At 33.3% G+C, this 16,621-nt stretch overlaps 1 protein-coding gene across 4 annotated transcripts in view; it reads right to left on the bottom strand.

Annotated features, from left to right (window-relative positions):
- Nucleotides 1-16,621, bottom strand: part of NBEA (neurobeachin) — a 627,505-nt gene that overhangs the window by 546,156 nt on the left and 64,728 nt on the right. For all 4 annotated transcript variants that reach the window (XM_030882520.2, XM_060287860.1, XM_060287861.1 and 1 more), the window contains exons 6-8: nucleotides 14,721-14,847; nucleotides 7,316-7,435; nucleotides 5,283-5,429 (exon numbers count right to left, since the gene is read on the bottom strand). In XM_030882520.2, coding sequence (XP_030738380.2) covers nucleotides 5,283-5,429; nucleotides 7,316-7,435; nucleotides 14,721-14,847 — 394 coding nt within the window. The remainder of the gene's footprint in view (nucleotides 1-5,282; nucleotides 5,430-7,315; nucleotides 7,436-14,720; nucleotides 14,848-16,621) is intronic.

Raw genomic sequence — 16,621 nt, 5'->3', positions numbered from 1 at the left:
AGTTTGCTGAGTTCCTTCAGTCTATAAATAGTTTTTCAACAAATTTGGGAAAGTTTCTACTATTTGAGGAAATATTTGAGGAATTCTACTATTCCTCAAATATTTTTTCTGCCCCCTTCTCTCACACTTTTTTCAATTAAAAGTTAATCAATAATCATATGAGAAAGAAGTGGAAATTTTTATTCAAGCCAAATTTGAGGATTATAACCCAGGAGACAGCCTCTTAGTGAGTTCTGAGAACAGCTCCCAAAAGGTAAAGGGGGGAAAGGTCAAGTATATATGACATTTTGGTGAAGAGGGTACATGCAACCAAACGCATATCTCAGTAGAAGGCTGATGCTAGTCATAAGGAACAGACTTTTAGTTAATGATTTTAGTGCTTTTCTAAGTATGGGAAAACGTATGAGTTTGGGTTCATAAAACCTTCTCCTGAAAATATCAAACTATCTGAAGGCCAGTTCTGCCAGTTTTCCCAGAGCACAGAGTGTCTCATTCCTGGTCTCTGCCCTGAACTCCTTTCAGGGTGTATTAAAAGTCAGCAACTGCAGTGGCTAATGACTTGATTCTTGTAGAACTGGATGGTGGGAAACATTATTTTCCAATCCCTTCCTTTTCAGTTTGGGAGGCATTTCTGAACGAATTTGTCCCATGGCACTAAGAATACTCAGTCCCATGTCAGGTGAGGATTTTGTTGACAGGCCACCCAATGTGCTGTTACTGGACTAGGCCCTGTTAACAGTAGCCAAAGGCCTGTGGACCTCCTCTTTCACTAGTCTGTTATGGTCCAGGAAATGGTTCCCTCTTGTTGTTTTTTCCCATATCTAGAGTTATACTATTACCATCATTGATCTCATATGACTATATATTTGGTCAATCATTTCAAGTCACCTAATAATCATTAATTTTATCTGAGGCTCAGTAACACATTTGGTAATACAAGGAACAATAATCTTGTAAAACAGGCAGAATACAAGTATTATAACTAGTAGCATTAATAAGGTCCTAAGTATTTAAGCTAAAAACTTCTATTAGGTGTGGCCCAGTATCTCCAGTCTGTTCTGCACCAATTGCTATCTTTAAGGGAAATGATATACTGGCATTGTATATAAAGTTCACCAAACATGTCTGCAAGTACAAGGCAAGTAGTGGGTCATCATGACTCCTTACAGAATTGATAAAGGATTGTTATCTTCTAAGGAGTTATATGGCTGGCAATAGAAGAAGAAAAACTGATCTTTATGGTTGAGCAGGTATTTCTGCGTTGGAGAGGTCTGGTTAATGCATAATGCAGATGCACAATGCACACCAGAAGGGAGAAAGGAGTCCAAAGGGCAGAGAAAAACCTTATGTTTAAATTTTTCTTGTCTTGCCTTCAAATGTAAATTTTTATTTCATCACTTTGCATATTAGATTTCAAGACTGTCCCATAAATCTCTTCAGTTCTTTCCCCCCAATCTTTTCTATCTCTCTTCTAATGTTTCAATCTATATCCAAGTTCATTTATTTTTCGTTCATGTCCATTCTGCTAATAAGCAAACAGTGGATTTCTTTTTACTTTAAATATATATATTTTAGTTCCAAATTTTCCATTTGATTTTTTTATTTTGTGGTTGATAATTCCCACCTGTTAATTCATTACAAGCAAATTTCTTTACACTGCTGGTTATAAAAAGTCCTTTAAAGTCTTCATGTGATAATTAAACAATTCTACGTTATCTTGGAGGTGGCATGTGCCGATTTTCTCTTCCCTTGAGAATAAGTCACATTTTCCTAGCTCTTCATAGGATGAGTAATTTGTGATGATATGCTGGACATTTTGAATATTATCCTGTGGAGACTATATTCTGAAAAAATCCAGATGATTTTGTTTTGGGGGGTCGTTTTCTTGTTTAGATACAATTACAGATTGTCATGCCTTCTATGTGTGGTGTCTCAGATCTCAATTCAGTTCCTGAAGTCTTATTTACAATCTACTATCCGTTTGTCATGATCATACATGGTTTCATGGGTCAGACATAGATTTTAACTGTGTTTTTTTAAAATATAGAATTCAGACCCTTTTCCGACTGCCTCTTTTCTGGGGGCCCATTAATCACCCTGTAGTGCTGCTTGCCCTAGTGCTTGTTACCTTAATTTTTCTGGCTGGGAAGTTGGTACATCAAAATAGAAAAATGAGAAACTCAGCCCATGCTGACCACTTGTTCCATGTTTTGACTCCCCTCTAAAACATCCCTGCTTTTTATTCAGTCACCAAGGCCCTCAGGTGGATTTTTTCAGCGTGATGTCCAGAGTTTTTACACGGTTATTTGTGGGAATATCAGTTTCTTAGGAGCTTTCCCTTCCATACGAGTTTTGGAAAATCTCCAAAGTGGATTTCTCGTTCTGGAGGTTGTTTTATACATTTTCTCTTATCAGTTAGGCTTTTATCCTAATATAATAAACTGTTAAAACATCATGATGCTATCATTTTCTTGAATGTAAGACAGAACACAAAACTAAATACTGAAATATCTAGCAATGAAGACTAATTGCTTGACACATAGGTTATTTGATAATTAAGAAATGTCCAGTAATGATTATGAAATATCTAAACTTTGTTAAAATCTGTTCTGCAAGTTTATGTCAAAAGGCCACCTTATATATGACTTCATAATCTTGTAAACATTCAATAACTCCAACCAAATGGAGCTCCAAAATCAACTTAACTCAGAGTAAATTTTACTATACTACAGAAAGTTACACTGAGAAAGTCTGTATTTTACAAATTTCTTCCAAACCTAATGAGTTATTTAACTGATTAGTGATATCTTTCCTCATTTGCCATTTACCAAAGATAACCAAATACAAAATATTCACTGACAAGTTACACTGCTCAAAACCACATAAAGAAAATTATTTAGCACTCTCATGATCCACAGGTCAAAATCACTTGAGACAGGCTTCACAGTATAGATATTCTGAAGACATTATTTGGGGGAGAGTTAATTTATTTTATTTATTTTAAAGCCCAGATGTTGACATGCGATCTACATTAAGCTCAGAACCACAGACAATACTGTCTGACCAATACAACTCTTTTATGCTGTCTCTTTTCTCCAGAGATTCTGAGGCAAAAAATATAAATACTGTGTTATTATATAACAACTAATGATGTAAGCTTCATTTGTAAAAATTTCAACTAATTAATATGTCCTACATACCTTAAAAATTCCACTGTAACCCACTATCGCTTCATTGACGGGAAGTGACCTTGCCTCCTACTTTACCAAGAAAATTGAGACTATAATGTGTGAACCACCTCAGCCTTTTTCCCTGTCATAACACAGTCTGATATTCATTTGCATCCTCTGCACCTTTCCTTCATTTTCTGAATTTCCAGAAATAACTTTTTAATGACAAAATTTTTGCAGATGCCTGTCCTGATAGTAATTGTACTTTTAAAATTTACAAGTTGAGAAAATACACATGCACCCATGGACTTACAGTCAACCTCCATCAACAATAAGGGGCCCAGCAGGCTATGCCTACAGACAGGGAACCTTCAAATCTTAATGAAATACATTTTCATGAAATGCTCAAAATTTAGAGCCATTTTCTTTTAAAAGTTCTGACTCTGATGTAGGTACTCTATTGTCTATGTTAGGATTCAAGGAATAGATTCTTCATCACTTGGGTACTTGTGTACAAACAAGGTGACACAGAGTTACTACTTATTTTCACTGTTGGTATAAAAGAATGTGATAAGAAAGAGCCATATGACAAATTGCTAAGTTTGCAAAGTGGTTCAAAACAATGTTTGCGCCTTTCTGAATGGAGAATTATATAACTACTTATGTTTAACCCTTTTTCCTTTTTGCTGCCAAGAAGCTCCCACCAATTCTGAAATTTCACTATAGCAATCATACTGGATTTATGATTTGCACATCTGTATTTTCTTGATTTTCTACCTTTATTTATATTTCATTGGTTTGTCACTCTACTTAACATCAATCTGTTAGTGCTTGAAGAAAGCAACTTCACATATTAATATGGAACAAGGCAAAGAAGTATGAAAGGAAGGCAAGTTGCATATTAGCCCAAATATCTGAATTACAGAAACATTTCCATGCAAAGCCAACACATGGCCAAACTAGGACTCAAACCCAATAAAAGGACCCATGAAAGAAAAAGTGGCTGTACAAGCGTAAATTCATTTCTAGGGATAGTAAAACAAATAAAATGATATGGAAAAAAGATGGTAGTAAATACTGTCACCTTGACATAAAAATGACAGCACTATTGTCATTCAATATTATTATGGTTATTAAAATCATTGGGAACAGAAATATCTTTTAATAAGGGTAAATTCAAACTGTTACTTATATGTCCAATATAGAACATAAAAATTGAAAAAGAAATGTTAATCCAAAAATCCAAAGGCAAAGAAGAAATATTTTTAATGTTTAGTACTCCTTTTCTATAACACAATCTTCACATTGATTATTTAAACAGTAATTTAAAAAAAAAAAAAAAAAAACTCTTACATGAAAGACACGTGCTTCTTCAGAAATACAAATACTTTGACTTACACTTTAGAATTCTCGCTCAGCTCCAAACAGCTTGGGATATCACAATTCCTAATGTGACTTAAACAAAACTCACATATTTCCCCAGCCAGGTGTACTGCCCATTAAGAACTAATTCATATATGTGAACGTAATATCTTGCTTAAATATATCTTTGTTTTTAAAGTCAAAAAACCAGAAGAATATGATAAATCACATTAAATAATTAGTTTTGCAAAATTAGGATATGCACTACTGTACCCACTTCCTTGCCTACTGCAAAGGACAAACAAGAATAGAAGCTAAAACTGAATAATTTCAGCTACATGTAATATTTTACATCATCTTCCTTCTAAATAATTAACTATTCTTTTCGAGTTATTTCTAACATTTCAATTGTTCATAATATAATTTATATATTGCAAAATTTGAGATTTCAAATACCACATTAAGCAATATGGTTTTATAAAATTTATTATTTCAGAATTATGTCAAGAAAAGCCACAGCTTCAACATTAGAAAACATTCTAAAGAATAAAAGAAGTTCATGAAGGGAAAATACTTAAAAAGTGAAAAAGCACCTTTGAAACAAAATGAAACATATAATAATAACTCAGTTCCAAAATACAGAGATGACTTTTAAACCACATTGAAGAAAGTCTATCACTATATATTATATTGTATCACATTTCACACCTAAAACTTTCCATAGAATTTATAATAAGATGGTTTTACTACCTTATATCCAGGTCCTAACTGATGAATTGCAAATATCTGTGCAGGGTTGAGGGCTTCACTGAACACATACACGGCACCAAGTTGACCACAGAATACCCTATTTGCATCAGCAGTTTCTGAAGATCCGAGAAAGCACTTGTCATAGCTCTAGTTTTAAAAAGTCATAAAAAAATCAAATGTTTTATTTTGTAATGACAAAATATTTAAGGACACCTGCCTTCATTGTCAGGAATACCATAAGGCATAACAATAATAACAGAAGAAAGCAACAATTAAGACTCTATGGAATATTTAAATAATAAAAAACAACTAAAGATTTTTTAGGGAAAGTTAATCAGTTAAGTGTTTCATATTTATGGGCAAGCAAACAAACAATAACCATCTACTCAATAATCACCTGACCAACTCTCCAAGTTCTATGGTTAAAAGCAAAAGGGCTTATAACTATTTATTTACAAAAGTAAAATAAATTTTAAAACTGTAATTATTTGTAATTGTCCATAGATAGTCATCTGAATCAACATAATGACTATTCCAAATTTAACCATAAACACACTGGACTGAATTTTAAAAGTTCTACCTAATTTCTCCACTATGGATACATTTCTCTATTTCTCTACATTAAGTTAAGGACACAAAGAAAAATCACTTCCTTCTCTTACATGAGTAGGAACTATGCAGAATCAGATAAACAATAATCACCAAAATCTGCTGACTAAAGCAGATGGTACAGTGCTCTCCATCTGGGGAGTTCAGCACCTAAGAAACCACACTTAACAAGACCCTTCCCACCTCTACTTCTTAATTCTCACCTAATACGTGGCCCCACCTATCCATACCAGTGAAAGCAGCCACTGTTCAGTTCAGTCCTCCCAACCTCACAGGTTATTCTACACTGGAATATGATAAGCAAGACATTATATATGTATGGAATCCCTTTGGTGCCTCAGTAAAATAACCAAAAAATTGTGAATGAGGTAGAAAGAAAGACACTCCTCATAAAATACCCAATCTTTAATTAAAAGTATAGGAAATTAAGAACTGACTGCATAATGTATGTGTGTATATGTGTTATTGTCCAGGCCTCTCCATTTCTTGGAATATTGCAAATAAGTGAAAAATCAGTCTTTTCTCCCTTTCTCTTTTTAAATATGACTACAGAGTCATGACAGTCAACAAAATCACTCTGCAATAGAAAAGACTGTCCCCTTTGGAGGGCAAATATGAAGCAGAATTTCATGTGAATATTCTAATTCTGAAAAAAATCATTCTCATAAATATTTATTGACTGTGACCCAACTGTGAGTTTCTAGGACAGAACAAGCAAACTGTTTCTGTAAAGTAACAGACAGTAAATATTTCAAACTCTGCAATCTCTAACTCGTTTCATCACAGATTCTTCTTTGATTTTTGTTTTATTTGAGTCTTTAAAAAAAAAAAAAACCTTTAAAAAAATGTAAAAACCAAGATAAACTTTCTACTTCTGCCTCAAAGCTTTTGAACTCACTGCTTCCACTGAATGTCATATTTCCTCCAAATATTCACATGGCTTTCTCCCTCCACTCTTCTCACTAAGACCATCTCTGGACCATCTGGCTTCTCCCTTCCCTATACCTACACTTTTATACTTGTTCCCACTTAGTTTTTCTCCACAGTATTTATCACCATTTATCTAGTAAATAATAGTCACATGTTATACTTATTCGTTCTGTTTAAGGTCTTGCTTTCCCATCAAAATAAGGTATAAGACACAACTTTTAATGCTTGAGATTCTGAAAAGAATAGAATAGTGCATTTATATTTTTGACCTAATACTTAATAATTTGGCCAAGCAATTGTCCTTTTTTTGTATCATTAATCATATCTTTTAGCAATTTAATTATACTAAATTAAACCAAGAGTTCACTTAATAGAAAAAAATTTCTAAGTAAAAGTATTGTTTCTACCAAACTATTTTATTATTCAATTCATGCTATAAACAGTGATAGATCAAACACTCAAATACATTAAAATACAGATAAATAAAAACTTACATCATTTGTGTTAACATGCCAAGCCATATCACCGTAGGACACCAGCTGTCCATTAACATAACACCGAATTTCACTGTTCCTCCATCGATTGTAAATGTGCACAATGCTGATCATGTACCACTTAAATGAAAAAAAATTTAGGATATCAATATGTAATGTTTAGTTATTACTGTTTAAAAGCAACCATAACATTTATCCCACACCACAAAAAATAGCTTGAAGGAATATTAATGATCGTGCACTAGCATTTTTTCAAATTCCCTTTCCCATTTCTCATTTTACAGGTGAAAAAAATGACTCATAAAGAATAAATGTGTGATGGAGATGGAGCAAGAACGCTTTCAGCTCTGGACTGACATCCTTCCACTATACCAAGATCCAAAAATTGTGGAAATACAATTATGCTCATTCATTTAATAACATTTGCATTGCGCCAGGCACTGCAAATACCCAGTTTTTACAGACAGACCATAGGTTCAAACTCTTCTGGAATTTATGGAGCAGTGGAAGAGCCATACATGAGACAAGTAAACAAATACAGAATTAAAAATCATGATGATTACTGTGGGGAAATAAGAACAGTGTAAACTGAGAAAGAATATCCTAGGATTCTACTTTGGATTGAACAGTCAGGAGAAATCTGTCAAGGAAAAAAATTTAACATTTATAATAAGATTTAGATAATTTCAATTCCACAATTTAGAATTATTAAATTCAGGAATAATTATATTTAACTTAATAATGTGTGACTATTAATTAAGAATCAAGGAATGAGTTTATACTCAGCTCTCATTTTATAGTTACCAGTGTCAACAAAAAGCATTTTAAAGTCTATTTTCATATGAGATGATTTAAGTTCTATAACAATTTGTGGATCTAATCCTTGGCCTCTTTGGAGTTAATAGCCTAATGCAGATAATATAGAAATATTATTTCTAAACTACAGAAAAATACAAATGATTTATAGATATTTAAACAATTATGCTTTCATCAGTTAAGAGAGATTTAGACTAGTTTTCCCCAAAAACATAAAAATATAAAGTACAAAGTTTGTTCTTCAGATTAGTTAAAAGCACTATTCAATTTATTTCATACATATTTTACATAATATAAAGCCATAAGAGTAATTCTTAACCACTAAAATATTAATCATTTCAAGGTATCTGAAATACTTTGAACAAAATTCAATTTTATTCATTTTGATTTAGAAAATAAAAATAGTGCACTGAACAACTCACAGAAGACAGTAATACAAGCAACACTTTTCCTCAATTACATAAAAAAAAAAGTCAGGTCAAACCATTTAACCCCTAAAACATGTCTGTTTTAAAGTTGTTTTATTCTAGATCATCCTTAATTTACTGCAAACTGAGGCTTTCACCTGACCTGAAAGCAACATATATGTTGGCCCTGATTAAAATTAGAAGAAAATCTTCAAAGTTGGTCATTTAGTGACTCATGTTTCTAAATATTATAAAATTATCAAGAAACTGAGCTTAAAATAAATTTAAGAAAAATCTTATAGAAGTTTACACGTATAAGAATTAAAATTTACCTCTCTAACACTCATTGAGTTTAAAAAGTTTCAACCAGAATGCTATCTGGGTAAAACAGGAGATACAATCTTTATATTTTGGAATAAAAATTTTAGAAATTTTAAACCTCTAAATACAACAGAAATAAATAAATATCTATTAATAGAAAGGGATTTTCTGTTGCCCAAAGACAATTTTAATATATGAAAATTATGAAAAACTGTTCCTAATACATATCTGACACCCATAAATAAGATACCACGGACTATATTTCTATTTATTTTTTATCTACTATTTCTTCATTATGAGATTTTTTCTGACAAAATTGATATTATTTACTCCTCAAAGTTGTTCATTCAAAGAATTTACTGTGGGCCTACTTCATGGCAAGTGTCCCCCAGATCGTAGGCACATAAAGAAATGTAACATATACAGCCTAAAGGAGGTTTCATTAGAGAAACAAACATGAAAACAACTATAAAACAATGGATAATATCTAAATTACACATATGGGAGCAAAAGAAGTAATGACTAACTGAGGGTAGGTAGAAAGGAAAGACAGAGAAGGAAGGCTAACAGAGAAGAGTTCACTAAAAGAGTAAAATAAAGCTTAAGACTAAACTTGAAGGATGAATAGAACAGTTGAGTAAACAAGGGGGAAACATTCCAGGCAGAAGAAACTTAATATGGTACATGGAGCACAGCGGTTTGACAAAACTTTTCTCAGTGTTCAGGTGTGGCAGGCAAAATAGACAAAGACCAGATCATAAAGAGACCCATAGTTCACCTTTTGTAATCGGCCTTTACTTTTTGCATAATGTGGTATAATTAAAGAATTTTGAGCAGGAAAGTGAAATGATCATCTCCATAGTTTAGGAACATAACTGGCAGCAGTAAGGAAGTGGGGCAGTTAGGCAAGTGTGGATGAAGATAAATGAAAATCACAGCAAAAGTCCAGGTAAGAAAACCATAGGAGCCTACACTAAGACAAAGGCATTGGTAATTTTAAAAAGCGGGGACAGCAACTAATTAACAGAACTGACTGGAACTGCTAATATAGAAAAAGGGAGTCTAAGATGGTTTCCAATTTTTCACTTAAATGGGTAGTGGTACCATCAACTTAAGATAATATAGTTATCCAGTTATTAGCCAGATAATTAAGTTTGGAGTTATAAACAGAGTTTGCTTTTGGTCATAACACTAACATTAAAGGTTAAATGGGTGAATAAATGAATACACAATTTAATGAATATATTGATCTCAGAACGAACAATACTTATTTATAGGAAAATTAACCTTTCTATTCTCTTTCCTTAGTAAATCAAGATATACTCTACAGATAACAGACAAATGTCTTTTTAAATCAAAAGAGCCCAAGTTTTGACTTGATATTTTTTGACTAAAGGAAACAGGGGTAAACTCGGAGACTATATATGCATACTGATACTATACATGTATGCTGAGGTCTACATTTAGTTTGAAACTCAAAAATAGATCTATAAAAGAAATACAACAACAGGAACAAGAAAAAAGGATGCATATTAAGAATTCATCAGAAAAGTGTAATATGATATTTATACAAATATCAATTGTAGCTAACATGTATTGAGTAAATTTACTACATAGTAGGTAATCTGCTAATTGTTTACATTCACTTTCACAAGGTCAAACATCTGGTTAAGTGGTAGCACTAGGAAAGCACTTTTTGATAGTCTAGCTAAACCCCTTATTAGGCAGGATAACAACTTAGCTAGGGTATACCCTTTAAAAACTAAAGAAAGGGAAAAAATAAAAAATGGAGTTATCTCGAATAATGAAACAGTAAAATCAAATACTAATGATTTTCAGGATTTATAAAAATCTTTACAGAAGGCCTTTCAAAACCCATATCACTCCCTGATCCTGCTCCTAACAAGATATATACAGAGAGAGAGACCTATTACAACTGGGAATGCATTTTTCAAAGGGGAAAAATGTAAAGACAGAGAGAGAAAGAGAGGGAGAGGGAGAGAACAAAGGGGTTAAATTGCTTTTTATTAGTTAATGGCAATTTTATTTGATCCTTAACTTGACGCTAAGTTTTCTTATTTATACTCTTTAAACCACTGTTTCTTAAACTTGTCTGATGAGAAAAATCACCTAAAGCATTGTTAAAAACTCATATTCCTGACATGAAAATGATAATTCCACTAATCTGTATTTCTAACAAGCTTCCACTAAAATTCTAAATAATTTGGCACATCTGGCAAACTGTCTGGGTAGCATCCCAAATCTAATAAATCAGAATTTCTAGAGGAGAGGCAATGAGATTTATATGAAAAAAAGTGGGATTTGTATCAAGAAAATATAACTCCCATTCTAATGTATAAATTTATTTAGAATCATTACTTTTAAGCTATTTTCTAAGTATATATTAATGAATTATTGTTAAATTGACGTTCTTTAATAGAAATAATTATTAAACTATCCCTTACATAAGAGAAAGATTTTTATTAGACTCATGTAAAAATAAAAATATATATTTGAAAACCCCATCCAAAATAATATTTTCTTCAGTATGTGGCACAATACACATGGGATCATAAGCAAACAAGAAAACAAACAAAAAAGAAAGAAAAAGAAATGAAGCATTCTCACCACCTTATATGGGCTCATCAAATCTGCTATGGTTGTTCCTGTGGATAAGGGGTAGAGTATGCCCTGAAGAAGGTGAACAGAATCACTGCTCTATATCCAAGAAAGACCCTTGAATCTGGAAGGGGGACCAGGCCTTAAACATTTGGGAAGGAGAACTATACTTCTTATTTTTTTTATACAGCAGGTTCTTATTAGTTATCCATCTTATACATATTAGTGTATATATGGAGAACTATACTTCTGTCCCTTGTTTTTTTAGACTCTGGACTTTCAAATGTTTCATTACTGTGACACGGAGATGGAGTCCAGTAAACAAAAGAAAGATCTCTCTAGTAAACCCCAGCTGATAATGAGTGAATTATATCTATATATCTAATGATACAGTTGCATGTTTCTCTGCATTTTCTCTTGTTATTCTTTACCTTTAAACAGACTTTTAAAAGTACATTTCAACTTGGTCTCTGAATATCCATATTCTAGCGGATATTAAGCAAAGGTATATTTCATGGGTCTAAACATTAACAGGAGAGCAACATCCCTCTCCTTGAAGCCATCATTACTTAAGCTGAATTTAGTGAAACCTTCAATCTCAGGAAACAAGATTCAGGGCTGCTAGGATCAGCTGAATCTCCCTTAAGAAAAGTCTCTCTGTATTACCAAACCTGGAGGTTTAACATTAGACTTAGAAAGGGAGTTCATCATCTATAAATCCATAGTGGAGGACAGCATACACACACATACACTAACCAGTTACTTTGAAGTTTGAATCTCTAGTCTAAAAACTGGTTCTGTTACCTAAACCAAATAAGGTTAGAGGAAGAAGGAGGAAGAAAAATAAGAAAAGAGAGAGGAGGGAGAGGAGAAGAAGGGGAAAGAAAAGGGAGATGAAAAGGATGAGCTAAAGAGAAGGAGGAGGAGGTAAAGGAGGAAAGGGAGAGAAGAAGGTAGAATTACAATTAGAGTAACATAATTCCTCAGATCTACAATTAAAGTCACAAAGCTCATATAAAAGTTTGCCTTGGAATAATCTTTGAATGAATAATGATTGTTGAAATACTTTAATATTGTTTTCATAGATGTGCAGAAAATTTAAAAGATACTGCATGATTTCTGTATATTATATAGTACATTTACATATTATACACAAATCATATATAATAATATATTATAAATAAATTATATAAAATATATACCAAAATTTTAGGATCAGAATGAAGATCTAAGAATGTGGCAGTTGTTGGCATTCGAAGTAACTGTGTTTTCCATTAAACCAGTGCAAAACACTTTTTCAAAAAGCATAAAATCTCTCTTAATGGTCATGGATATTGCTCTATTCTCTACAATTCCAAAAATTAACTTAGCTTTGCAATATGCATTATTATGCTGGAAGAACAACAAAAAAGGCTAGTAAGCTTTAGATTTTAAATGTGTATAACATACCAACAACCTAAATTACTCGGTCTTTATTGCCATGACTGCTTTTCTTCTTACTTCCACATGGAAAAGGTTCTTGGGATACTTACCTACAAAAAAGCACTGACCACAACAAGGCATGCCCTTTTTCTCACTGTATCAATAGTAATACCCCATTTATTTCATACTACGGGGAAATAAACTGCTCAATATAAATTAGCTGTCCAAATAAATGTAACTTACTCCTTTAGGAAAGAAAACGGTTTTTGGTTGTTAAAGTCATATTTTACTTATTTATCTAACATATATCATTGACAGTCTACCAAGTTCAATACTCTGTATTAGGCATATGAGGAAATACAAAATTGAATCTAACACATAGCTTAGTCTCAATAGTCACTAAATAATGCACATATAAATGAATAATAAAGGTTTAAAAGAAATAACAGCCATAAGAAATACTGAAATAATATGCTGAAAGAGAGACTGTATCTGGGGAGCAAAGCAAGGCAAATCAGGGACAGATTCCACGGAAATCTTATGTGAAATGGAACATAACAATGGGGTGGGATTTAAGACCTAGAGCTGAGAGTAAGGGGACAAGTAAATGTATTTCAGGCCCGAGACCGAACATTTGAAAAGGAAGAGATAAAAAAGTGAAGCATGTATATCAGCTCAGTTTTGCCAAAATAAAAGGTTTAAGTAAAAAGCTGAAAATAAAATCCAAATCATGAAAGACTAGGCTAAAATTTTTAATTTATTCTGTAGTAAGTAAGAAGTAAATGATTGGTTTGAACAGTGAAATAATATGATCAGGAATATAAATCAGGAGGAGGAAGAGGAGGAGACAGAGGATCCAAGATAAAAAGAGAGCAATATGAAGAATTTAAGCAACATGTAAAGAATTTTATAAAGGTGAAAGCTATATTTCAGCAATACTAAGTAAAGGACTTGGAAATTTAACTGACTGATACAAAGATCAAAGAGGGGCTGAAGCTGACTCAAGTCTCCACTACTATGAAGACAGTAGCCTCTTAATCAAAACAGAGGACTTGGGCTTCTCTGGTGGCGCAGTGGTTGAGAGTCCGCCTGCCAATGCAGGGGACACGGGCTCATGCCGCGGTCCGGGAAGATCCCACATGCCGCGGAGCGGCTGGGCCCGTGCGCCATGGCCGCTGAGCCTGCGCGTCCGGAGCCTGTGCTCCGCGACTGGGGAGGCCACAACAATGAGAGGCCCGCGTACCGCAAGAAAAAAAAACAAAAAACAGAGGACTTAAGAACATAAATGATATGGGACTGGGATGGCAAATTCAATGTTACACATTCTGAGGCTGCGGGGCCAGAAAGACATTCACTTGGTCATATCTCATAGGGAGATGAGAATATAAAGTATATATAAATATATAAAGTTCTGGAAATAAGAATAGAGGAGGAAATCTATCATAAAACTGAATAAAAATTCCCGAAAAAACATAAGCTTCACAAAAGCAAGGATGCTGTCTGTTTTGTTCATTGTCATATCTCCTGTGCCTACAACAGTGTCTGGCACTCAGTAAACACATATTGAATGTTCACTGAAAGAATGCCATACAACAGATCACAGCAAGAGAGAGAATGAGAGAGGTCAGAAGCCTGATCTTTTTATGTCAAAAGTCAGATATAAAAGTAGAAAGAAAATGCAGATAAGGATAAGAGGAAAGCAGTAGGAGTCACGAGAAAACCAATAAAAGAGAATATTACAGAAGTCATAATAGGTGAGTTTTAAGAGAGTGGGAATGGTGAATTGTGTCATTCTCAATAGATAATTTACTTATACCTACCTTGCGTGGTTGAAAATCATACTTCACACAGTGCTGAAAACCTTTTCCTTTGGACTTCAGTGATGTGACTATCAGGCAATTGCCAACGAAATGAGCAGAGTAACCAACTCCTTTGCTAGTACGAAAACTGCAAAGAAAACTGAGAATAGTGTAATATCCTCTGTGACAAAGAACAATATATCGAAAGATTAGTATTATACAAATAATATAAAACATAATTATAAAAATAAAACTTACATCCCTATAGAGTAGAAGGGGTATTACATGTACCAAATAAAGACTAAAACATGAAAAGTTTAGAACAACTAAAAGAAGGCATTTAAATTGGGAAAATAGAAGACTACAGAACCTTTTAATAGTTCAATTTAAAATATCACAAATACATAAAAACAAATTAATAGCCAACAAAAGCCTACCAAGTAGATTTCATATACCTTCAATGACCACCTGGAATTAACAAATACAGAAATCATGTACACAGTTAACGTTTTCAAAATCAACTGGCTCTTTAATTCTACTATATCTTTGAAAATAGCTTACAACTTTGCCAAAAAAAAAAAGTCATGGCCAATTTTGACAAATAACGTAGGTAATCAAGCAAAGGAATACATTTTCACTCAAAAAAAGAAACAAGATGTGAGTATGAAATATAGTTATTTTCTTCTAGAGGAGCACTCCTCCAGCTGTGAATTCAATCACAATATATATTAAAAAAAAAAAAAGAACAAAACCTGTAAATGTTTTGACAAATGACAGTATTATTGAAATAAAAATATGATCTCCCAAAATGACCTTTCTTTTTTTTTTTTTTAAATGTACACAACATATGATCTTATGTAAATGGTATCGTATCTTGTATGGCACAGTGAGCATTTAGAGATGACTTTTTTGGGGGCTGTGTTGGGTCTTCATTGCTGCGTGCGGGCTTTCTCTAGTTGCAGCGAGCAGGGGCTACTCTTCGTTGTGGTGCGCAGGCTTCTCATTGCAGTGGCTTCTCTTATTGCGGAGCACGGGCTCTAGGCACCTGGGCTTCAGTAGCTGTGGCTCGTGGGCTCTAGAGCACAGGCTCAGTAGTTGCGGCACACAGGCTTAGTTGCTCTGCGGCATATGGGATCTTCCTGGACCAGAGATGGAGCCCGTGTCCCCTGCATTGGCAGGAGGATTCTTAACCACTGCGCCACCAAAGAAGCCCCCAAAATGACCTTTCTGAAGTTCATCCCCATTTATGTTTGGAAGTTCAGATGCTTGTTAAAACTCTCATTACTATCCATATATAATCTTTTGTAATAGAGTTTACAAGTTATTAATAGCTCACATTTTTCTACACTTACATTTCTGAACAGTCATTGTACAAAAAGCACTTTAAATATTATGCTACCATTAAATCCTATGTGATATGTACCATTATTATCCTCATTTTACAGTTGAAGACACCAAAGCACAGGATAAACAGTAAATGGTAAAGGCAGAACTTAAACTCAGGCAATCTTATTTCAGAGCACTGCAAGTATGAAATGAGGCAATACATGTAAGCACTTATAATGCCTAGTACATATAGTAAGATAACAAACGAAACTTTGATGTTCTTATTACTTGGCATTATTGGTAAACTAAAATCATCACGTTCTGAGTCCTTACAGGTCAACCCATTGTTGGGTTGATGAACCCATTCTGTTAGTTATCTACCAAATAATTAATCTTATCTAATTATAACTTCTCAAATGGTTACCAAAATCAATATTTTTAAAGCATACCTTAATTATGCTCACAGAACCATGTTAAGTCAAAAAGCAAAGTGAATGAAATCTGGTAGGAGTTTGTTGTTTTGGTTTTTTTTTTTTTTTACTAAGAACACACAATTGAACTATGCAGACTGGAGATAGGAGGTCTGTAACCCTTGA

This window comes from Globicephala melas, chromosome 18, assembly GCF_963455315.2.
Source record: "Globicephala melas chromosome 18, mGloMel1.2, whole genome shotgun sequence".
Classification (NCBI taxonomy): domain Eukaryota; kingdom Metazoa; phylum Chordata; class Mammalia; order Artiodactyla; family Delphinidae; genus Globicephala; species Globicephala melas.
This window is presented reverse-complemented; position numbering and strand designations above follow the sequence as displayed.